This window comes from Synchiropus splendidus, chromosome 13 (genome assembly GCF_027744825.2).
Source record: "Synchiropus splendidus isolate RoL2022-P1 chromosome 13, RoL_Sspl_1.0, whole genome shotgun sequence".
NCBI classification, from domain to species: Eukaryota; Metazoa; Chordata; class Actinopteri; order Syngnathiformes; family Callionymidae; genus Synchiropus; species Synchiropus splendidus.
In genome coordinates, this window is record NC_071346.1 from 5,400,305 (window position 1) to 5,424,914 (window position 24,610).

General features: G+C 46.7%; 2 protein-coding genes across 7 annotated transcripts in view; one reads left to right on the top strand and one right to left on the bottom strand.

Moving 5' to 3' along the window:
* The window catches only part of pard3ab (par-3 family cell polarity regulator alpha, b), an 80,942-nt gene extending 66,134 nt beyond the window's left edge, over positions 1-14,808 (bottom strand). For all 5 annotated transcript variants that reach the window (XM_053883291.1, XM_053883290.1, XM_053883289.1 and 2 more), the window contains exons 1-2: positions 14,443-14,808; positions 1,953-2,054 (exon numbers count right to left, since the gene is read on the bottom strand). In XM_053883291.1, coding sequence (XP_053739266.1) covers positions 1,953-2,054; positions 14,443-14,562 — 222 coding nt within the window. In that variant the 5' untranslated portion in view covers positions 14,563-14,808. The remainder of the gene's footprint in view (positions 1-1,952; positions 2,055-14,442) is intronic.
* A 2,259-nt stretch (positions 14,809-17,067) lies between these two features.
* On the top strand, positions 17,068-23,763 carry crema (cAMP responsive element modulator a). 2 transcript variants are annotated; one of them, XM_053883294.1, is made up of 7 exons: positions 17,068-17,176; positions 18,303-18,405; positions 18,515-18,603; positions 18,676-18,827; positions 19,400-19,588; positions 22,001-22,160; positions 22,619-23,763. In XM_053883294.1, exons 2-7 carry the CDS (start codon positions 18,310-18,312, stop codon positions 22,761-22,763), a joined length of 831 nt encoding a protein of 276 aa, XP_053739269.1. In that variant the 5' UTR covers positions 17,068-17,176; positions 18,303-18,309; the 3' UTR covers positions 22,764-23,763. The 2 variants fall into 2 exon arrangements, with proteins under 2 accessions (XP_053739269.1, XP_053739270.1); XM_053883295.1 differs by lacking the exons at positions 17,068-17,176; positions 18,303-18,405; positions 18,515-18,603; positions 18,676-18,827; positions 19,400-19,588 and adding an exon at positions 20,439-20,734.
* The last annotated feature ends 847 nt before the right edge of the window (positions 23,764-24,610 follow it).

A 24,610-nucleotide genomic window follows, 5' to 3' on the forward strand; every position in this document is an offset into this window, starting at 1 on the left:
ATGACATTTTAGATGAAGAGCAACTAGACCTTCATGACATCTCAAATACAACCTGGGAGATTCAGGTGAGAGCTTCAAAAAGTTGTGAAGATTCCTCCACCAATAACTCTGCAACCCTCTGGAGATCTCTAACATCTTCCTACTGCTACACAGGCTGAGACTGAATGACTTGTCCTTCAGAAGCTGAGGCCACTGAAAAGACTGGAGTCACTTGAAGAAGCTTCAAAACCCAACAGAACTTTGTGATAATAAAGAGAGTGACGCAAGGTCTCATCTTTTTCTCATTAGGAGTCGGCAGAGGGGGGGAGGGAGAGAAGGGGAGGAAGAATCTGGAATAAATGAGATCATTACAGACACCCGCGAAGATGTGAGGAGGAGTCACATAGAGAGAAGAAGACGCCGGTTGGTTATGCACAATCAGTTGCTGCAAATATGTCTCTTTACACTCTGAGTTGCACAAGCAGACAGACACACAACACACAAACAGAAGGAGGCGTTTGCTTCACTGCTTTCCACTCATGCCTTGCTCACAACGATCATCTCAACTCACCAACACTCAAAGGATCTCACGCAGGAGATGCTGACTCAGCGGCACAAAAGATCCACGCATAAATCTGCATTAACATTATGACCACCTGCGCAAGTGAACAAACACAATATTGGCAAGTTTATTCCTCAAATCTCCTCACGGTTTGTGACATCTTTGCTTTGACACAGGGGTCAACGCTCTCTACTGACATCCAAGGGAGACTTGCAGAATCACCATCAGGTTCATCAGGAACCCAGATCATGTTTGGCTGACATAAAAATACCTCTACACAAACACGCACACACAACGCGACCCCATCAGAGGTCGCAGCTGAAGCTCTCCGTCATATTAAAACATGAACGAGTCAAATCCAGCTGAATCTCAGTGAGTCACATGACCAGCAGGCGGCTCAGTGACGCCGGGCTGACGGCTGCAGCTGTCTGTTACACGCAAGTGTGTCGGTCAGTCCAGGAGCGAGGACAGTTGTGGTGCGAGTCCAATGTGTGTGTGTGTGTGTGTGTGTGTGTGTGTGTGTGTGTGTGTGTATTCATTTCTCAAAATCCATTACACACTAAGGTTGATCTGAACAAAGCACGGCTCGAGGGCAACATGAGGTCATGAACCACAACAACATGGCCTGTAGAGGTCACTTCTATTGGACACAGTCTCACATTTTCATCATTGACTCAGGACCAGGCTCTAACAAAGTCCTCAGAACATGAGTGCAGGCCTCAGCTGTGGCTCCTCATTCCAGCCGAGCTTTTAAAAGACAGCAGGGATTTTATTAGCTCACACAAGTTTATACCGGACAGTGAGTATGTGTTTGTGAGAGAGACAGATAGAGAAAGGGAGAGAAGATCACTGTAAAATTCAAGCTCAACTTGTGACAACTAGGGGGCGCATGCGAAGCATTCTCCTGGTCAATGGTTAGATTTCCAGAAGTAGCTTCTTTTTAATCTAAGCAGAAGCAGAAAAGTCCAACAAGGACCAAGCCGGAGATCAACCACCATTAAGGGATAACAAACCATCTAAGAATGGAGGAGGACCCTCTCCCTCCCTCACAAATCGATCCCCCCACAGTGCGCCGCTGCAGCGTTGACCGCTACACATTGATTTTCAATTTAGCTACAGGTTCAAATGGAGGGAATCTAATTTGGTTGTGAAGCAGCATGTGGAGCATCGACCCGTGTCACTGGAGATGCCGATGAGACGGACGAGAGTTTGGTCTGGAGCTGTTGGAACCAACACGACGTCATGAAAGACAACACCGCTCAAACACACGTAGCTTAAGTCAGACCTGGTTCTGAGACTTGGTGACTCCAGCCCAAAGCACACTGATCTGAGACAAGCAAAGTAAACACCTAAAGCACCACTAGGAATCAGCAGGGGGCGCCAGGAGGTTCTTCTAAAGAGAGAAGCCTACCCTGTCTTTGTCGTCAGCCACGTCACAGAGGACGTCGTCCAGATCCAGGATGCCGCCGTCGCCGTGCTCCAAGCGATGCACCTGCAGCCAGTAGTTTGCATCCTGTAGGAGAAGGAGAAGAGTTCAGAACCAAGGATCACAGGACAACTAACATTCCCTCTGGATTCTGTCCTTCATGGAAACATTGATGTTTCGATCAAATTATGAGCTTTAGGCACCAAATTCTTGAGTTTAAATCAAGAGATTTAAGATGTTTTTGTCTTCTTGACGCTTCTTTTCCTAGAACTGTAACGCAAATGTGTCGCTACACAACACCAGCAACAAACCGTGTGTTCAGAGCAGAGTGCGTGTTTCTGTGTTTGTACAAGTGGAGCCCGAGGTGAAACACAAGAGGCCCCACATGCTGTCGAGGCAGAAGAACTCTTGTGCCGCTCTTAAATCACAGCCGAAGAGAGGACACGCCAGTGAGTGATCAAAGGAAGCCAACAGAGCGGAGGGACAGAGCACTGATTTAAACGTTTTCGTTTGATGGCCTCCAACAAATGTGGCTCCAAAAATCTCTCTGAATCATCTTCAGCAGCAACCCAACTCTACACTCGTCCAGATTCACTGGTCAGAATTAACAAGAAGTGAAGTTCCAATCCTGGATCTAACTCTGTATGAACTAGTGTCCGCATCTCCTTAATGCCCTCACAGTCACGTCAGTGAAGTTTATAGGTACTAAAGGAAACTTCTGGAGTTTCTATCACGTTCTTGTCACCATAAATCATCCTTCCTCATTGCCTAAGAGCAAGACACCTGTAGCATGATCCCCTGCTGCCGCACATGTAGTCGAATAAAATGCAACTGTCACAGGTGAAGGCAGAGAGAGAAACCAGTTTCAGTGTTGGTTTCAGTCACTCCGTTGCCATCGGCCACAGCTACGAAATCAACACAACAGGTTGTCATGAACTCATGAATACACAATATAGCTCGAGATGAGGTTTGTTGAAAGACAGAAACGGCTTTTCCTCCGAGGGAAGACCCGCCCTCGGATCAAAACATCACCAGCTTCGCTCTAAATTTGCAAGTTAAGCACGACAACGGTTCGTGTCCTCGGAGGGGAATTCTGGCGCCGAGCAAGCCGCAGCACATCTGAGGGAATAATTAACCGAGTGTAGATTTGGGATTAGGCCGAGCAGATGGAGACGGCAGGAGGATGTCACTCAAGAGTGGAATTAAGAAAACATGATTAACTTAAGAGACAAACACTAACAACTTCATTTAATCTGTGTTGTGACCTCCCAGCAGGTGGCGCTGGCTCATGAGAGATTAAGAACGTATAGGGGGTTTATGTTCACCCCATGTGCTGTGCACTTTCAAGATGATGGATTACAAAACATTTAAGGAAAGCTTAATTAGGCGTAGTGTCCAGTGTAAATCCCAACACAAGGACATGGGATTGCATCTCACTGATGTGTCTGGAAGCCTCACAGAAGCTAAAAAACGCGAATGACATTGTGAGGTAAATAATATTCTTATGGATATGTCAGGTGTTTTTGCTGCCTGGTTTGCTCACTGGGTGAGGGGGTGACGGGGTCGTGTCACCAGTCCGAGTGGGTTCTGGTGTCATGTCTGATGAAGTGGAGAAACAAAAACCTCATGACCATCCTGGACCGGTGTGAGGGTAACCATGTGGCCAAGTGATGACCTATCTTTCGCATCACCTGAGGAGACTCCCGTCACAGCTGCTGCAGCAGCAGCAGCAGCACACAGGACTTCCCTCACCGCCGGTAAGAGCTCTGGCTCAGGTCCAGTAAAGTTGTAGCGGCGCCTCCTTTCATCCCGCTTCAGAGCTGAAAACTCAGATGCCAGATTAGCGTCATGGGCGGGAGTAAATCCTGCCCTGGAGGGCGGGCGATGGCGACAGGGGCTGATGTTTATGAGCGGAACGTAGCTGCCCCTAATATTACTGAAGCTAACTGAAGCAAAATGAGGCGCTAATACACCCAGAGAGCAGCAGGAGCTTTGATGTGGTCCAACATTCCCGGTCCATCAACACACTTGTACAAATATAGGACGGAGGGCGTAGTCGCAGAGTTAACGACGTCGAGCACGCAGGAATCCCACGGTGGGAGCTGCAGCGTGTCGCTCCAGACACCATTTCTCCAGTCCAACTTTCTGTGACATCATTTTCACGACCAGCTTCGCAGTCGGCTCCAAGCAGCGGACTGGAGTAAGACCGACAAGTGGGCCAAATGTGACCTAGACATTTATAGGACTGCGGGCTCTGACTCGCATCAGATCCCATCACCACACCAGGGAAACCCGGTAAACAAGGCCTCCGGGTGTGTTTGCACTGCTGTGTTGACTGGAGATAGACGGACGTCGGTGACTTCCTGCATTTTTCGAAGACCGGATAAGAGATGAATAACAACCAAAGTGGTTCTCCTGACCTCTTTGATTCAACTTGGTTCAGTCTCATCGAGAATGCTGTGTCCACCGTCTGCTCATAATGAAAATATATTCGCTCAGGACACACACGCTCATGGACATTGACTAAAGTTTGGGAGAAACAAGTGATGAAACGTGGAACGTGTTGCAGTGACTGTTCCTTTGGTTTCCGCTGAGGACACCTCTAGTCCCAGCATTAGCACCAGGGTCATCATGAACTTCAGTGAACCTTCTTCCACATGCTCACTACCATGCACGGAGTCATGATTGGCACTTCGTGGTTCATTCATCTTCATGAATTTAGGTTTAATTGGAACCATTTGAACATTCCCCAGTGAACTGAACCTTCCATCAGTGAAGCATCCAAATCAAACATTAACTCTGCTAACAAACTCCTACCAGAACCATCGTCACACGTTGTCAGATAAGCTAGGATAGATGTCTTCATATGACCTCCACCTTCATTCTGGAACCTTCTCCCAAGAGTGTTCTGTGGTGGGAGTGTGTCCAGACAGGACGACTTCTTCACATTGATTTCTTTATTTGCGTAGCCAACAGTTCCCGCCCCTCGTCCCCCATCCTTCCCCCACTCACCGCGGTTAGTCAGTCTGATGTTCACAAGGTAAAAAAAAAAACACGTGAGCCAGGTCAGCGCACACAAAGCAGCCTTTCATCCAGGTACAATGCCCCAGTGAAGACGGCGACACGACGTCAGTTCTACAGAAACGCGTGGCAGCGACGGTAACATGATGTTCTGCAGCGACAACTCATCTTTAAACAAACCATGCCTCAAACACACACCTACAAGCCAATACATTATGACCACCTGAAGATTCAGTTCACCATGTAGCTGCCCATGTGATGTGGATCAGCACCCATCAATCTGGAAAGGTGTGAAAACTGTGGAGAAGCTTCATCAACCACCAGAGACCCTCAGTGGAGCTAGGATTGTTTGGAGGCGGAACACGCTGCTCTCCTCTCCATGTGGAGCTCTGCTCAAAGCTCCGACTGGGTTAATCCCATGTGACCACAGTTGACGGCAGGAACACTGATAGACTTGGTGATCCAGACCAGACCAGACCAAACCGCCCCAGGACAATGTTCTTCTCAAGATCATTTCCTACCAAAAGGATTGAGAGGCACTGATCCGCATCCAGGCTGTAGACTGTTCCAGATTGATGATAGTCAGAAAGCCCTCTCTGCCACAGAGCTTCAGTCACCATGGTCAACCCAATTCGAACCAGCTGTGCTTCAATCCAGACTCATGCACTGGTCTGATTCACACATCTTTTGGTTGCAGATTCTGGTCCTGGTTTGACGAACGCTACACTCTTTTAGCTCACTTGAATTATTGAAGCACTGGGAGACGACTTCTCCTCCAGCATTGAAGTTTTATGATCACAATCAAAGCGGAGAGAAGGAAACAAAAGAAAGGAGCCCGCGGCGAGCGAATAAATAATGTAGATGTTCATTTCCTTAGAATGAAAAGGAGAAGAGAGAGTTGGAGTGAAAGAAGTGTGAGGGAGGAAGGATGACGCTGGAGTTTGACCTGGTAATCCTTGTGTTGCCCCACATCAGCTTGCTTCCACAGATGATGGTGCAGTCTGAAAAAAATGGGTTCAAGAGGGGGCACCTTTCTACAGCTGTCAGGCTGAGCAGGAAACCAACTGAAACCCAGAGTTGTATAGTAACACGGAGGAGGGGAGCTTCTGAGAAGACAGGTGAAGGTGGGGAATTAGAGAGACAGAGGAACTGGTGGAGGCATCGTGGCCGCCCAGAGTTCAGCACCGAAACTCTATCCTGAGTGAAGATCTACAGCTGACACACTGACACACTTGTGTGACCAGCTCACTCATCACTCACAGACCTCCAACACTTCCTTGGTGAACCACCAACTCTCCTGGTCGAACCAGTCAAGTAGAAACCAGGGTCTCAACTTCACAGTCTTAAGAGTGTCACATTACAAAGTCTGTCACTGCCGGCAGCTCCTGAGATTAGGAGATTGTAATCTGGTTTCTGACAGGAGGATTTCCTGTCTGTCAGTAGAGCAGGACTCAATCTGAGCAGTGTTTACCGACCAGCAGACGTCAGCCTCCAGAGCAGAGAGTCGCTCACACGCCGATCTATTGTTCAACTAAACACAGACACTTGGAGGAGGTGAAGTATACATGTGGCTATTTTGGGGTTTTATTTCAATAGATTTTTCCTTTTTTATTCAGCAAGATTTCCAGTTGCTTGAGACAAGTGTGCTACCAGAGTCTTGTGTTTCCTTACTTAAGTCAGGAGATGTTCAAACTGTGTGGAGACAGAGAACCGGTTCTCCAGTAATCGGCTGCCAACTCAATATATGGCAAAGTTCTGGTGAGCAAACAGGCCATGAGGCGCTCGCAGGTTTCAGAATGTTGAGCGGGAGGATCCGCAGAGGGCAGGGGTGGTGTGGGGGGAGGGAGGGTTAGAACAGTTGGTGACTGGACGGATTATTCTGTCAAACACTGAATCGAGCAGAGTCACCATAGGGAACTTTGACTCAGGATCACATGACCACACAGAGCAGCTCGCCGGCTGATCAGTTGGGAGAACGTGCAGCTCTACATTCAGGGTTAAATCAAGTTTGACACATGAAGGAAGCGGGACACATGAGAGATTATAGATGACTTATAAAACACAGATAAATTTTCAATATTTTCTACAATAATGAGTCAACAATTTGATTTTATCAAACATAATTGTAAAATGTACCTTGTTATTTTGATAATATTGATCAAATTTTCATTTTTGACAAGATTTATGTTACGACAGTACATTAATGAATGAACATCTAATAACATTGTTATGTGGAACTAGCATAAACGTGACTTAGCATGATCAAAGCTAAAGTCTCAGTCACCTGCAGAGAACCACAGTACCAGTCGCTGTTTATGTGAGTAGCCAAGATTAGCAACAACATTATTAGCGGCAGAAGAGTCCACGCCACAGATGTTGTGATCCGGCGGAGCGAGCGCCGTGGATGGCATTTTTACGTAATGACCATCTGTGACGGTGAGGAGAGACACGTCAGCGGGAAGAGTGGAGGATTAGCACGCTATATTTTTTATTAAATCTGCAGCTCAGGATGTGTGTCAGCTGCGTTCTTACATAAAAACAGCACCGTGGAACATCTGATGAGAAAGCACTTCTTCTTCTGCTGCTGGCGGGCTTTTATTTTGAAACAGCAGTGAAAGAGAGTCAGTTGGAGTTCTTGGACTGGTCGAAACATTTCAGGAGGGAAGAGCTGATGATAGAGGAAGGGGGGAGATCATGGAGAAGAACACAGGAAGATGGGGAAGCAACAGTGCTTGGGGGAAAAAATGGAAGCTAGCAAAGTAAGGAGCGAAGACGAGAGCATTGAAAGAGTGTGAGTGAGTGAAAGAACAGAAGGCAACAGAGCCATGATAGAGGCGGAGCCTTCGACTGCTCACTTCAGGAATAAACAAACAGGTCCTGGATCAGCTCACCTTGACAGGCCGCGACAGGCTTCATGACGTAATCACGTCTCATGTGATGGTGACTTTTCAAGTCCGCAACGTTATATAACAATAAAAGCTGGACTCGTACAATCGTGACTCGTGATCTTATCACCGGCGACGCCCAGGTGTTGTCAATACACACGTGTGCCCTACAGCGAGGCGCTCAAGGGCCTAAGGACGTTGTATGGATGAGAAACTGGACGAAATTAGAACGGTTCCAGAGCACATTCAGTCCAGAACACGGAGCATCTTATTCAGAACGCCGTGGTCCAGATGGTGAATTAGGAGCTCAAGTCACGAGTCAAGCAAAAATTAGACTTTGACTGAGTTATGGCTTCACTGAGAACAAAGTCCAGACAGGTCTGATCCTTTCCCTGAAACCTCAATAGGACATGAAGAACTCAACAGACTCCACACTCGACTAACCAGCCTGACCAGGACTGAACACCCGAGGGCGCTGTCCTGGGGTGACGCAGCAGGTCTGAGACACTAACTGGGGAGTAATTGGGGCGTGTGACTCTCCAGTCACGTCAAATGAAACTCAAATGTCTCTCTCCAACACCCCAAAAATGTAGGGTGTGGGGGAACACAAGTTATGTGATGACAATATTTGGACCTCAGCAGGCTGGTGAAGAAACCGAACTAACAAGACAAACACAAGGGGTCGGGTTTACACAGGACTAGAACGCGCTAACCAGAGTTGACACGACCGCGGCTACAGTGTCGACGCGCCCAGAGACGACCACAGCTCAACTCCCGGGTCAAGATAAATGGGACATTTGTTTCTAACAAATGACCTCCTCTTTGAAATGACTGGCATGTTGGGTTTGGTGCCCTAAATCTCTGTGTGTGACAGGAGACACACACACACACCACTTGTCTTATCGTGTCAGAGGGGACAGTAGTCCCGAGCCAACCCCTACACAGTCCATTCTTTGGTTCAACGGAAGTGTTTCCACAAGGTTTGGGACCTCAAACACCATCTATGACAAGAGACAATGATCGTCGGAGAAATTCTGAGATTAGGAGTTCAAATATCAGTTGTTGAACACTGCTATGTTTTTCTTTACAAATAGAAGCACTTCTGTCTTGTCACCTGACAGGCGGCTTCCTTTTTCATCCACCCCACATATGGCTAAGCTAAATCAGCACTCACTATCAACATAGGGCAGGGAGGTAGTTTGGGTTTGCAAATGAGGCAAGATTAGGAAGACACCGGTTTGGTGCACCTAGCGTTAGTTTGAGTAGCGGCCTGATAACGCTCATATCCAAACTTGTTAGAGCGCGAGTATTCAGTCAAATGTGCTGAATGTTCCAGGCTAATTTTGCGGTTGCAGGGCCAAAAAGTTGAATAGTTTTACAATTTCAATACGCCATAAAATGCTTTTGTTCTAGTTCTGTTTGATACTTCAAGTATCAAATGGTGGCAGAACTTTGCTTCCATCTGTGCACCTCTCTGTGGTGACGACTTTCAATCGCATTCTGCAGCTCTCATTAGTCAAACATCTGAAAAACCAGAAGGAAGGATCACCTCAGAAACTGGACCAGAAGTGACAGAACCAGAGGAGAGATTTGCACATGAATGGAGCGCGTTGACAGCAGGAGGAAGCGTCTCGCCGAGCTCTTCTGTCTGGACCTGGGTTTCATCATCACGGTGAATCAGACCCGCATTTCAGGTTCAGCGACATCTACGTGCTTCTAAATTATTGACTTGTCATGTGAACCTGAAGAGCTTCGCAGAACCTCCACCAGCACAGTTGCAACATCTGGAACTTTGTGTGTGAAAACCAAGTTGGATCTTTTTTGTAACGTCCTCTACTCAAAACCTCCAGCCACTAAATCACTTAGCAAATTAATGCTAATGTCAGATCCGCCGCCAGAGAGGGCAGGCGATATCGGCAGAAGAACGGAGATCGTGAGCCGGTGATCATCCGTCAAAGACAGTGCGGCTCTATATTTAGCAGACAAAGCTTCATCAGCCTGAGTAACACATCCAGTTTTAACTGCCCTTGTTAATCTGATCTCATACATCGCTAGGTTTTTGGGGCGCGACCTCTGACCCACATATGAAGAGAGAACCAAGTCCCTCTTCGTTCTTCATCATCATCATGCAACATCACAGATCTCCAAACTCCGGTCCCTTTAGCTATGAAGACACCCTCACGTCAGGCCTCAGCGTGGCAAAGATAACCGCTACAAATCAAACTTCCTGTTCATACTCTCAGAATAAAATCCATAACCACAAACACCTCTCAGTGGTATGACATGCTAGACACAATGATGCGGATATCATTGCGTCTTCTGAGAGGTGAGCGCTCTATAAACCTGATCAAACAGCCACTCTTTAGCAGGAAGAACAAGTACAGCTACACAAGTCACTCGGCTCCCTCGAGTGCTGAACTTTCTTCAACTTCCATCTGAGCACAAATAAAGGCAACACTGTGAGGCCAAAAAATGCACATCAGTCTTGTCACAAGCGCAGACCAGACTCACATCTAAAGAACAGACGCCAAGAAAGAGCGCCACAGAAGAAAGGAAATCAGAGCGGCCCCACAATGACGGACTCATCAGTAGATACAGTGACGGATTGTTCCGGACAATCCTCCTCCTATGCTCGCCGCACACACACAGACTCCTTGACATTTCAGTGAGTCTCTTAGCTCTGGTGGAAAATCAGCCGGCTGAAAACAAGAGCACGTCTGCTGGGCCAGGAACTCACTCACATGTGGGTCGAGGCGGGGGGGCAGGGGAGGGTCGGTAAGACGACTCCCAGCAGGCTGCGGCTCTTTTGTCAGGCCACATGACGGTTCTGATGAGAACCAAACATCTGAATACACAGGTGGCCAACGTGAATGGCCACTGAAGTCCGGACCAGATCGCAGGACCCAACCTTCTCACAGACGGTTCTGGGAGTCGAGGTCTCAGTTGGACGTCACTTGTGAAATTTTAATTGCTGCCCATGACGGCGACAATTAGCAGCAACACAATCAACCACTTTGACAGACTCAGCTCAGAGGAATCTCATCTGACAAGTCCGGACAGCAGATTTTTGCAAGTTTGCCCGCTCTAGTTCCGCGCTAACAATTTCATTAGCAAATCTATACAAGGCGTGTTGAAACAACAAACATCACAAGTGTCAACAACAAAAGACTCTTAAGCGCTGGATGGCTAACCACTTGTTAGCAATGACGCCCGTAGGTTGAAATCCCAGTGATGGTTGGATGACATCATTTGCACCAGTTGGACCGCTGCGGTAGCGTTGGTCCAGTTAAACTCTGAATGAATGACTGCAGCAGAAGCAACTCAGCACTTGGGACGCTAGTAACAAGCATGGCGAATAAACGCTATGCGACGTAGCATGAGTCGGCATCAGAAGTAGCCACAGCAACATTGTTTTAGTCTCAGAGGCCTTTATTTAGTCTAATCCGCTCAGCTGATGCGTGAACTGACTACTTTAGGAAATGAAATGTGGTGTCGGGTCATGTTTCAGGACATATTTCACAGTGCTTTGGTCAAGGGCGAAGTCAGCAGGTCGGGATCATCAGCAGAGCTTTTAATCCGCCCGGGCCCGTTTAGGAAGCAGGAGCGGCCCAGTGACATCAGGATCAGAAGCGTGAACTGGAAAATGATTGTAGCTTAAAAGAGCCAACGTGAGTGGTTCATCTGGAGTTGACTGGCGACCTTGGAACAGAACAATGGATCCAGTTGGAAATAGCATTTGTAACATCACAGAAGTTTGAGATGAAGCTAGAGTCCGTTGGGATATCAGGAAACACGGTGAAGCTCTGATGCTACAAGATAATGTGAGCTCCAGTCAGGCTTTTAGTTTGGACTTTTTTTTCCGAGATTTAGTCAGCAAAAGAATGGCGAGTCAGCCATTTTTTTAACCGTGGAAACATGGCGGGAAAACACGTATCCTGCGTATTCACCCCTCAGCATAAAAGTAATTAGCAGCAGTGTCTAAAATCGGTTTCAAGCAGCGGGTAGAGAGCCGATATCTGCAAACCATGCTAGCAAGAACCCAGCAGGTCATGAGGTGTGCTTTGGCAGGTGAATTTAAAGGGCCATACCAGAGCAAGAACATAAGTGATAATCACCTGTCAGGAGAGCAGCTCAGTAGTGGCCCCTGCAGAGAGCAGGAACATGCTATACTGGCAGACCTTTCATAGTGCGACAGGAGCATCGAGTCACAGAAGGCTCCGGGGACACGGCAATATGTGCCACTTGGGTCGGTGTCACAAGGCTAGCGTGGAACAGGACTCGTCGTGGTGGGCCGTTGAGTAGCCGAGACGTGTGGCCTAGCATGTCAGTTGAGAAAGAAAGTGCCGACCAAGGCTCAGGCTCACCCACGAGGTTCATTACACCATAAGAACAGACATCATCTTTAACAGCAGCCCATCATCCTCACAGCTGCCACGTTTAGCAGCATCCACCCGGTAATTACAAGAAAAGAGGCGGCGAAGGAAAATCTGACACGTCCCACTTCCCTCTCCATCCAGATCCCGGAGGTCCGACAGCTCATAGGAGTCCTGAACTCTCAGCTATCAGATGTTTGCAGAGCTTTCCAGTGAAAAAAAAACAGTGGGAAACATTCCAGGCTAATAACAGAGGAAGTCACAAACACCAACAAGTGAAGCACCGAAATAGATGAAGCGAGGGGGGCAACTCAGATGAAACAGCTCTCACTCATCAATGTGAGTCAGCACCACTGCTCAGAAGAGGTTCCAAAACTGATCACAAACAATTCACAACAGCACAGGTCGTGAGGTTTTAGGGGATCGACACTCATTTTAGGGGGGAGGAATCACAATCATGAACTGATTTCATCTAAAATATGATAATAATTATAACAAAAATATTATTAAAAAGACATTATTGAGAAAAATATTCGTAAAATACATTTAACAACATAAAAAGGAGGTTGTATGATGCTTTGCAAACATGCGCCACCATGCTGCGCATGTCGACCACTCAGTTCTTATTGTGATGAACAACAAGCACGTAAAATAAATTGATGTTCAGCTTGGCTCTGTAACGTTTTACTCCACATGGACTGGTGACAGCGCCTCTCGTCTCTAACTGGAGTCGGAGCAGTCGTGGAAGCAGCAGCTCCTCAGGTGGACTCGGCTGGCTCTGAATAATTCAGGCCCGGAGCAAGATTCAGTTCCACTTCTGGGTCGCAAAAAAACGGGCGGACTGAAAGTTACATCACGGAAGAGAAACTGCTGCATTATTCAGCAGCTGAATTACATCAAGATCCAGTGGAAGATCACCACAGCGATTGGTGATGACTACTGATATAGGACTAAATACATCTTCATCATGAGTCAAAGCATGAGTCAGGCAGCCACAACACACCTGCTCTGTACACAACTCACCAGCAGCAGGCTGGAGGCTTCATTTCTCCACCACAACAAGCAGCCTGCCACTTAGATGTGGACTATACAAGACCTCAGACTGGGTCTGGACTTGTAGGACTTGAGTACGAAAGAGTCATTTTCCTTCCGAGGTGAGGTTTGTGGGTGCTTTCGCCGGTTCACCCGCACTGACTTTGACAGTGACGATCCCTCACAGAGGCACCGACAACCCAGAGATCCATAAATTCAACCCTCAAAAGTTCTCTCTGCTGACGGCTCAGAGAGAAACGTGCTCGTCATACAGCGGAGTTCAGCGGGTTATCTCCCACCTCAGCTTCTCTTTTACTCTTCCCTGAGATTTATGAGTTGCCTTCGTGCCTGCACCGGTCGGCTGCAGCGACTCTGAAGGCAACACACACGAGATGAGCAGACAGAACTGTACTTTTGACTTTTTGAAGATGTGCCACTGAAATCAGCGTCGAGCCTAGATTTACTTTACGAGTCAGAAGGTCAACAGCTACAACTGTGACGAGTCAGTCTCACGAGACATTCCACCCTGCTCCATGAGTCACCTCTTCTATGGCTCTACTCTGAGTCCCTCATGGATGACTGAGCTTCGACACCCTGAACTCTGACATTTTTATGTGACTTTTAAAGACGTTTCTTTGGACAAATCTGAAGTCTCTAGATCAGTCTTGGCCAATTCATTTGTCTAAAGTAGACGCTGTTCTGCAGACAAGAACATTTGCAGCATTAATCAAAACTATGATGTAACACGCAAATGGTATCAAAACACACCGTTTTGCAAAGGCTGACAGTTTTACTTTGTTTGCTAACGTGCTAGCAGGCTAACCTTCTGTTCGTGCAAACTGAAGGATGCTTCAACTTCTCCTATAACCTGATAAAAGCCGTGAAATGCATCCATTTGTTGCGTTTGAGCAGGAAGGAAACTGCGGGTTTTAGAGTTCGTTGACGCACTTTTGAATCCTGGAGGAAGTTTGGGACAAACCCAGGAGCTACAATGGCGGTGAAGTGGTCTTTGAACGCAACACAGACGTGGTGATCAGAGTGCTTCGGGAGTTTTGTGGGAAATTAGAATGAAAGGAGTCTCGCCGCGGAGGTCTGGAAGTTTGCGCCATGTTGTGGTGAGCCCCGCACAAACAAAAGCAGCAGACAAAGTGGCCGCCTTCTTACCTTCGCGATGGCCTTCTTGTACCTCATGACAGCCTGCTGGACCAGCGTGAGCACTTTAATGTTCCCGTCCCCGCACGGAACCACCACCCGGGTCCGTCCAAAACACACCGTGACTTTCATCGTTCCCACTCCGGAGCGTCCGGAGCGGCGGCGGAGGAGCAAGACGAGGAAGAGGAGGACCGAGAGAAGGATAGATCCAAAGGGGGGTGAGAGAGAAGCATGGGCCCGTCCGGGTGTGTTGGAGTCCCGGTGTTCCTTCAGAGGGGCGCGCAGGGAGTTCGGTTCGGCGTCTCCCCGCCGGACGACATTGTTGTGTGCGTGTGAAGAAGCGCGACCACCTGTTTAGCTTCTGTGCGGCTAATGCGCGCTCACGTGCTGCATTCAGAGGCCGCGGGAATCCACGGTTGCTGTGGAATTTTGGGAATTACGATCCTCTTGGAGTTCAATAAAACTACATTTAAATATTAACACTTCCTCGAACCAAACACCAAGCAGTGTATTTTTACTTGTTTACGCTCCATATCATGTATCAAAACCCAAGATCAAATCTGGCCCTGAAAAACATTCCATTTAATATTATCTAATAGGTTTCGAATTAAGTTAAATTTTCAGACTTCAGCGTTAAAACTACGAGTGCTGCAAGGGAAGTGCTTCGAGTTGTGCATAAAATACAATTATTTTTCAGGAAAGCGCCACAGCTAATGACCACAGATGACGGTATGAATCTTTTTTCTTTTGGCTCAGCTCTTTCTTCACCACACTAGGCGGAAGACGCTGCACTAATCTCACTCCATCATCCCTCACTCGTGAACAAACAATGGGAATATCATGTCCGCCGTTTCAAGACTGTGATTCGTTTTCCGTGCTGAATGAAGACAGTGTTTCCTCAGTGTTGTTGTCAAATCGAGCTCCATAGAGTTTCGCATGCTCTTGGTCCACAAGAGAGCAGGAAGGATTTTCCAGAATGTCCGTTTTCCAGAGTGTCCATGAATGCATCAGAGGATCAGGGACATTGCAGTGTCGCTCCCCCGTGGTCAGGACAGGAAGTGCTTGGTGTGAAGTGGAAACGCACGCACACCCACACACACACCTCTAGTCATGGCACAAATGTTGGTCAGTCGTGGTCTCAAAGAGATGAAGTCATCCAGCAACAGCATCATTTAATTAAACCATGGGAGAAGTTCGACTAGAGGTCCTTTATCTGTGATTAAATAAATCAAGTGAATAAGTCTGGAAAACCCACATCAATTTGAGACTTCTTTTTCTAAAGAATTTTTTAGTAAACTATATCATAACTAAATAAAAAAATGAAATATTTAGAGCGAAGAAAGGATTTTCAGATAACTATAAAGCAAATTAAAAAGTCAGTTTCAACTGACAATATATTAACAAATATTACAATACGACTTTTCACGATTTGAAAATTGACATTTATATAAAAAAAAGAATCTCGTACATATTAAATTATAAAAAGTATTTGTTTTCCTATTTTCTCTACAACTAATTTTAAAATGTAGACATTAAGAGTTAATAAATAAGATTGAGTGAGTATTCCATTAAATCTAATTAAATGTGTTATTTATCTGGTTACGACCAGTGTCACGATTACTATTGATAGTATTTTGTCATTATATTTATTAAGTAAGATTAGTACTGATACACAGTAAAACAGTACAAATATTAATGAACTAGCCAATAATATCGGGTAATAGCGTCATAGCGAATAAGTTTTAAAAAAGCACATTTATCGAGGGAGTAAATAACTACGTTTTGTGATATGCATCAGATAAAAAAAGACGTTCCAATTAACAGAAGCAAACTGATTTTTTTAAACGTGTGAATTACGTCAGTTCGTGAGTGCCTCAATAGTGAACTCTGGCGGTGACGAGGTGAACTGCCGTGATCAACCCCCTGAGAGTGTCATTGGATGCTGCTCGTTCACGATGCTTAAGTTTGTTGTTCATCCGGCTCCAAACTGTCCAAGTTACTGGTTTTTGCTCCTTCTGAAGTAAACAAATCACCCTCTATTGCTGCAGACTTGAAGCCAAATGTTCCCGATTTTGCGGTTCCCAATATTTAACATATTTCAATAAATACAAAAACGACTAGGAGAGTTTTAATTCGCATTATATAATTATTCCTTCATGCACTAATTATATTCTAGGTGTCGGGCGGCTCTGTGCACAACCACATTGGAGTCTAATTAAAGTATCATGCTATGAAAGCAGATCGGGGTCAGCGGGGGGAAACGCATTTGTTATCACTGAATTATCTCTTTCATTTTAGCATTTTACCTGAGAATTATCACCTGATTTTTAAAGAAATGTATCAAATGACTTTCGTTCCCAAACCCGGAAGTGAGTGACGGAACGTCATTCTACTCCATCTGCATACTCTTTGTTACCGAGTTCCCCTGCTGTCTTCTCTAGCAAACATATTTACTCATAACACAACTTCTTTAAAACGCAACCTTCAATCACACTTCTAATTGAGGTTGAGTTAAGATATACTGATGCGTTGTTCATCGAGTACAATCCCTCTGAAGCTCAAAGCAAATCTGCTCGGTCGCCACGGGCGGGGAACCATCTTGTCTCGACTGCTTCCTCTTTGGCCGTTAAACCAGCCGTCAGTCGACATCTTGCGCCACTGCATCATCAGCGCTGACGTGGAGACTACGTGAGCAGCAGCCGTCCACCCACCTCACTAGTGACGAGTCACACTACGTAAAAGTTCGGTAAGTAAAGTCAGAAAGTCGGCTCGTTCCGTTCGAACTCGCCGTCACTCGAGCCGAGGAGCAGCGAAGTAGGGCGGCGGTCGAGGTTGTTGAGTTAACATGGCCGCACTGATGGAAACAACAAGTTAGCGTGAAAGCTGCTGACAGTTGACGAAGTACGTCACGACAGCTAACGGAAGTGAAATCGCGAATCTTTTCCAAATAAAATCACGCCAAGTTCAACGAAGTATAAATAAAAGAAAAACACTCACGCGCGATTTAAGTTCTTGGTGAAGTTGTGCGGCTAATAAAATGGTATCAAAATCAAGGTTTGCGGACAAAATCCAGGCCGTCTGTTTGGTCAGTAAGAGTTAAAAGGGATACAAAACAAGTTTTTTGGTCCAGAAAATATAAACGAATAGTATTTATATTACCAAATTCAAAACGTTCGTGACACGTGCTGGTCAGTGTTGTTGAGGTTGATAGTCTTGCTGCGACAGTAATAACATTTGTATTACCACATAGACCCTTGTGCTTTCTGACAGTTTATTGGTTTATGCATTGTGCATATTACAGGAGATCATCTTTTGAACAGTATATGTCCAATGCTAGTGGCAACAAGAAGCTTCTAGCTAAAGGACAGGCTGATATTCAATTCTAATTCAAATCTACAGAGTGCATGTCGATTTTATGACAAACCAAGACCACAGTTCACATGGAAACCAAAGGAAGCAGATGGATGGAATCAGATGTATTTGTATGTTTGTGGCTTAGGGAGGGAACCACAGTTAGTTCTGAGTCGACGGAGAAACTGGATGGATTATTCTGTTGCTTTTTGCTTTAGTTAGCCTCATAAAATTAAACTAGAGATTGATATTCTTTTGGACTCTTATCGCTTGTGATAGACTGTTGTGTAAACATACTTTTGATCGGCCTGTGACTTGTACCGTGTTAAGAAAGAAGGCCCTGTGTGTGATCAAGTTAGCTGCAGCGTGACACTCTGCTGTCACCTTCCTCTTCACCGTCCGCGTTATTCTTCTAAGTCAGTCCCAGAGAGCTCTTCAGCTTCAACCTTAAAAATGATATTGGTGAATCCACGGTTATGTGAAGGTGTTAAACTTGACTTGACTATGAACCTATTCACTAGGTGGCTGATGATGGAGGCCTCGGTGTCGACTCCAGCTGATCATTTGTACGACTCCATGTCAGACAGAGAAGAGCAACTCAGTGAAGAGGCTGCCTCTCCACAGGTGAACCCTGAAACTGTTTTCTTCAAGACCTTTGTTTCAATCATTTGTTAAGAAAGTTCCCGTCGATTGTCTTGTATAATGTCTTGAACAGCTGTGGTCATGATTTCAGGTCTCAACTGAAGCAAATCCAGGTGATGACAACTCGGACACAGAAGCGCAGAAGAGACGCGAGATCCTATCTCGACGTCCGTCTTACCGGTAAGAACCTGCCGAACTCCAGGACTGCAGCAGAAGTGTGAGTCAACGGCTGCATGCTCCTCCATCACCCAGGAAGATTCTCAGCGACCTGGACCTGACGGCGATCGCAAAAGTGGGAGCGAAAGCGGAGGAGGTGGAGGTGGGGGAAGGTGAGGTGGTGACCATAACCAGCGAGGCCTCGTCATTGCCTGCGTCCGTCTTCCAGACAAGATCGGGACAATACAGTGAGTAAGAGTTTGTTGGTGGTCTGAACCAGTTTGTGGTGTTTCATACAACAATTGCACCTGAGTTTGTAAAGTAAAGTAAAGTGATGTCATCATGGCTGGACAGATGCTGTCGTTCCTTAGCTTCATTCGTGTTATTTGAATGAATACATGAATACATGTCAAGTAAAAAAAAAATCCAGTGAAATAAACTGAAGAACAAAGTTGGGATGGCAGTGCCACAAAGTACACAAACAAGTACTGAATGATCCTGAAGTTCAAAGATAATCTCTACTTCTTTACCAATAATAATATGGTCCGTAAATTTACCATCTATCAAAATGTACTCGGCTTAGTGATGTAAAGAACAAGTACTTAATACTTCGCTCGTCCTTCTACACTCTGAAGTGCTGACGGTCCCGTGAGCCCAGTTCTGGTGATAGCAGCGGCGCCTGCGCTCTGTCAAGATTAAACCTCGGCAGGGTGAAACGGTATCATGGTGACTAACACCATGACTCAGTGCTGGTTGCCTTGGTGATGTCAGGACGGGTGTGAGACTGTCAAACTGACGATGTGATTTCCTCTCAACGCAGTCGCCTTCACGCAGGGCCGAGCCATCCAGCTGTGCAGCCCTGGGACGGAGGCCCCGCAAGGGGGCCAGTCCCTGACTGTGAGCAGCTCGGCCACCCCGCAGCCCGGTGCCACCATCCTGCAGTGCGCCACACAGCACGGAGACACGCCACAACAGTTCTACCTGCAGGGAGGACAAGTGCTCATCCAAGGTAGACATGCAGAGAAGAAACGTTTTTGATGTGTTTGAGTTAAAAAAAAAAGAAGAGGTGGTTTGTTGGAAGTTCAGGATGTTCCTGAGCAAGAGTGCGTGTTTTGCTGGCTGTTAGTGAATACAAGTGAGTCTGGAGTGGGTGTGTTTGTACATTTGAATGTTCTGGAAGTGAGTTTCCAGAACCCAAAGCCGAGGGGAGAAACTCTGGTTGAGAATCAACATCAGTATTAAGAATCAGAAAAGACAGTCAGAAGAGTCAGATAATGAGTCAAAAGTTATCAACAGACTCGAGAGTCGGAAAATGAGTCAAGAATCATAAAATAAGATTCGAGTCAGGAAATAGTCGACAGTCATAAATGGGTCCAGAATCACTAGATGAGTCGAGAGTCAGAAAGACTGAAAAACCAGTGAAATACCGTGTGAGTCAGAATAAAAGTGGAGAAATACAAGTTAAAGTTATAAAACGAGAACCAGAGTTTCTAGGAAAACTGTTTCAAATGAGCAAGATGTGACCAGAATGTGAAAACAAAAGGAGCCGGCGAAGGATGAGTAATGTCACGGTCAGGCTTGATGACTGCTGCCCCCTGTGATAAAACCGTAAAGCCGTCAACAGAATGGATTTCATTAAGACTCTTTTTAAATTGTAGATAAAGTTTTCCAACTCGGAGCCACCAGTTTTGCCCGGCAGACACTAGGGACACAATATCCTCTTGTTTGTCGAGCGTCTCTCTGGTTGCGTCACCGGAGCTAAAAATACAGGTCCCCGCCCCTCTGCCCCCTCCTCCTCCTCCTCCTCCTCCTCCTCCTCACCCCTCCCTCGGCTCACATTGTGCTTCTGTACTTGAGCGCTCTGATCCAGTGACGGGGAGGGCGGGAGCGACTCTAATCCCGGCTGCTTTACTGACTTCAGCGGCCGTCGATGATGTCACTGTGATGTCAATGCCCGTAATTGTAATCACGCTGCAAAGTTGCCGGGCGACCACTCCGGTGCAGACCGAGCCGAGAGCCAGAGCGGCAGGTCCAGACTCTGAGCAGGACTACGACGCTGTGTGTGTTTAGCTTTTTACAACTTTCTCCCCACTCTCTGTGGTGCTGGATTATTGGTGTCAGGAGATGGCCGTCACCGGGGACGAGACAGAGTCAGGTAGGACTTGGTGTTCAGTTCTTTTTGATTCACTGCTCTGAGTATTTAGATGTGTTTTGAACGTCTGGAGATATGTCAGACGTGTCAGAACTAGGAAGTGGAACCGGGCTGCTTGTCTGCATGAGGAAACGTGAGAAACTGAGAGAGAGTTAAGTGAGCTAAAGCCTGAGATGTCGGCTTGATATGTCGCTGAATGAGGTCAGAGTTGTGTGTTTGCAGAAGAGATAAATACTGGTGCGCTCGAATGGTTGTCAGGCAGAACGAGCTGCGAGGAGGAAGAGGAGGAGGGTGGGGGTGAGAGAGTGTGGGAGTGAGTGAGGAGCAGGAGGAGGGGGGGTGAAGATAGTTGCCGGTTTGACGTCACTCCAGTTTCCTGGAACAGAAGCCAGGCAGGAGAGAATGCAAACAGGGCAAGTGAGACGCACACATTGACGTCAGCAGTGCGCGAGTCACAGTTATCACAATGAGGGACGTGTGTGTGTGTGTGTTCGCCTGCGCTGCTCTATTTAACCACACGTGTGCATCTAATCTCAGTAGCAGATCTGAAAGCCACAGGTGGCTCTAGTGTGGTGGGTTCTTCACACGTCAGTAACAAGTGACGGGACGTGAACCGCGTCAGCGCTAGCCACTTCCCTTCAGGCTAAACATTACAGCACTGCTCGGGCAGCAGTGGTGAACTCATTGCACGGTGAGTCACTGCTCTGTCCAGAGTCAGCGACACCTCCATCATTTAGGAAGTGTGAGCTTCACAATGTCGCACAAAAAAATAAAGTTGTGGCGCTGCTCCAACGAACAAATCTCTGCTAGTCGGCAGAAGTCCAGACTTGTTGCCTGGATGTGACTTCTGACGGAGCTGTGATCGCTGCTCCCTCCAACTAAATTCACTGCCCTTTTCTGGGTTCACTTCTGGTTCTCACGTGAGATTCAGTTTACCACCCCGTTCTGCCGTTTGAGTACGACGCCTCTGGTTAGCAGACAGTGGCTTACGACATCACTGCAGGTCCCATGGTAGCACTTATCCTGTGCTCGTGCAAACTCTGACTTAACCTGGAGCCATGCGTCAGTAGAAGCTCTTTAGTGTTTGTGCAGATGACGTAGCCTGCCGTAAAGTAGTGTTAGTATCCCTGATGATGTCATCACTGCATGTTTACATTAGTTTGCCTGTGTTTGTCTTTAATTGACTCATTCTGCAGCCTATTTACCGAAACAGCCTGAACTAATGGCGGAAAAACGTTCTCACAAATCTCTTCTCTTGTGTTTTGATAGCCGCCACCGGAGACATTCCCGCCTACCAGCTGAGGTCGCCCAACTCTGGTCTGGCCCAGAGCATCGTGATGGCCGCCTCGCCGGGCGCCACGCAGAGCCCGTCGTCGCAGCACGCCGAAGAGGTCACACGCAAGAGGGAAGTCCGGCTGCTGAAGAACAGGTACGAGGAGGCGTCGGAGCTTCTGTGGTGTGCTCCAAATACCTGTACCTTACTGCAACATTAGAGTATGAGTACCAGCAAGTAGCTAATACCATTACTGCTTCTTCAGTACTGCTACAATCCTTAAAGACTACCTCAGGAACCTCCGACGACTGGCAAAACAACAGATCATAAAGCTAACAACCAATAAACGCAACTCAAGTACTCTGATAACTGACAGAAAGTACTTCTGTCTCGACAGTAACTAGCACCAAAACTGTTGGTATTTACAAAGTGAAACTGGGTTTAGCACCACCAGGAACCGACACAACTAGCGAGACATTGGACAAGCAGAGCTGGTGCAACCACAACGACGTCATAAGTTTCCAATGAAACACTTGATATGCAGTGTCGCGCTCTGAAGCTGAGCCTGACTGGAACTCAGGGTCTTCATCCTCTCCTTGTCCTCTCTCCTGCAGGGAGGCAGCGCGCGAATGCCGCAGGAAAAAGAAGGAGTACGTCAAGTGTCTGGAGAACCGCGTGGCGGTGCTGGAGAACCAAAACAAGACGCTGATCGAGGAGCTGAAGGCTCTGAAGGACATTTACTGCCACAAGGCCGAGTAGAAGAGAAAGACTCTGTTGGAGAGGTGTGCGTGCGTCTCTGCTCACTCAGGCCCGGTTCTGACCCACAAACCAATCGCTCGCCAGCTCCACTCTTGTGCTTCTCACTCATGCGAAGGCCCTGCCCCCGAGTCAGCTGACCAGGAGGACAGGAAGAGGAAGTGGCCTGCTTCCTGAATGCCCGCCGCTGCGACCATGACACGTCAGGGCGGTTCAGAGCCACCAGCCAGTTCCTCCGAGGTCACAGATCCACCAGCAGCTGTTCACAACGTTTGCATTCCGACATGGTGAAATTAGGTCAAGATTGTCTCCTCGCGGCGTCCAGGGGAGAATCTATCGTTTTATTTCTGTCTTTCAATTGAAATTTTATTTCTGAGATCAAACTATTGAATTGTTTTGTACTTTTAATTCAAAATCCTCGACAAGAAGTCACTCATGTGGTGTGAAGCATTCCTGAGAGTGGGACACGGAGGCCCTCTGACACCGCCCCCAGGTCCACGAACCAGCGGCTGAGGAGACACTCTTGTGATGTCACGAACTGTTCGACTAGCTGAAGGAGCACACCTGAGCACAAGCACAAACACCATCCGGTCCCCAACTCTGCTGCAAACGTTTCTGTTCGACTTAATGTCACTTTAATTGGTAGTTCCCAGATCTGTCATCTGGAAGATCATGACACTTTTTCCCCAGCGACGCCAGCAAAGTTACAAAAGCAGGTTTCAGATTCCTCTTGCTTCTTTTGCTTCGTTTCCTCCTCCAAGTTTATTTCCAGCCTCTAGGTCAGTAGTGAGCTTTCTCCCCGCATAGAACATCTTTGGCTGCATTGCTCTGATATTTAATTACAGATTTTGTTTGTGAGAGTGTATGAGTGAGAGCAGAGGAGTGTTTCAGTTTCTTTAAAGTGGTCTGTGATCGTTCTTCAGTGACCCTTGTGTCGTCTTTTGTTTGGATTGTAAAACCAAAATGTTGTTTTGTTTATCTAATAAAACATTTACATGAACCTTCTTTATCGTGGTTCTTTGTGTCTTGCTACTAGTCAACACCATCAGCAACCCCACATCTGCAGAGAGGATTCACAACTCTTATCTCTTCTTTAAAATCCTTTCCCTGAAAACCTTGAGGAGCGATCTCGACGTCACGCTTCTGAGTGGTTTCCACGGCAACACATGATTCATCCGTCGACCTTCAGGCCATCTTTCACACACAAGCGAGTTCCTTTCGCATGATTCAGCGCACATAAAGCTCAATATTCCACAGTAAATGTCAGCGACATCACTTGAGTCCAGTTTCTGCATTAAAAACAAGTCAAATTCTTAACCTCTGCGTCACTCTCAAAACTTAAAAGCCTCCATCAGACTCGGCGTTTCCAGGTGGAGGGACAGTTTGAGCCGCTGCAATAATTCATTTTGCGGCTTTTAAAAATCTCAGAGGCCTTCAGAGTGGAATTTTCCATCAAACCTCTCGACCACAGTGACATCAGTGACGGAGGAGTGACGATTCCAATATATTTGGAATGTAGACGTGGTATTCACAGCTGACCAGCAGGGGCCAGTATTACACTTGTTTCTCAATATCACGCGAATAAAAACAAATATGTAAAATTGCATTAAAATGTAATTAACTTCAATAATAATAATAACAAGTAGTGCGAAAATAGACAAACATGTATTCGATTAATCATCACTTTTTGCAACCGTTTTGTTAAATTATGAAACAAATTCACAGTAGTTAATATTAAATGATTTTATGAATCGATTACTTCAACATCTATTGAATATGTTTGTCCGTTTTAGGACGTAAATAAAAACATTTTTTTCTTTAAATCCACGCCCCTCCTACGTCTCAGTCTG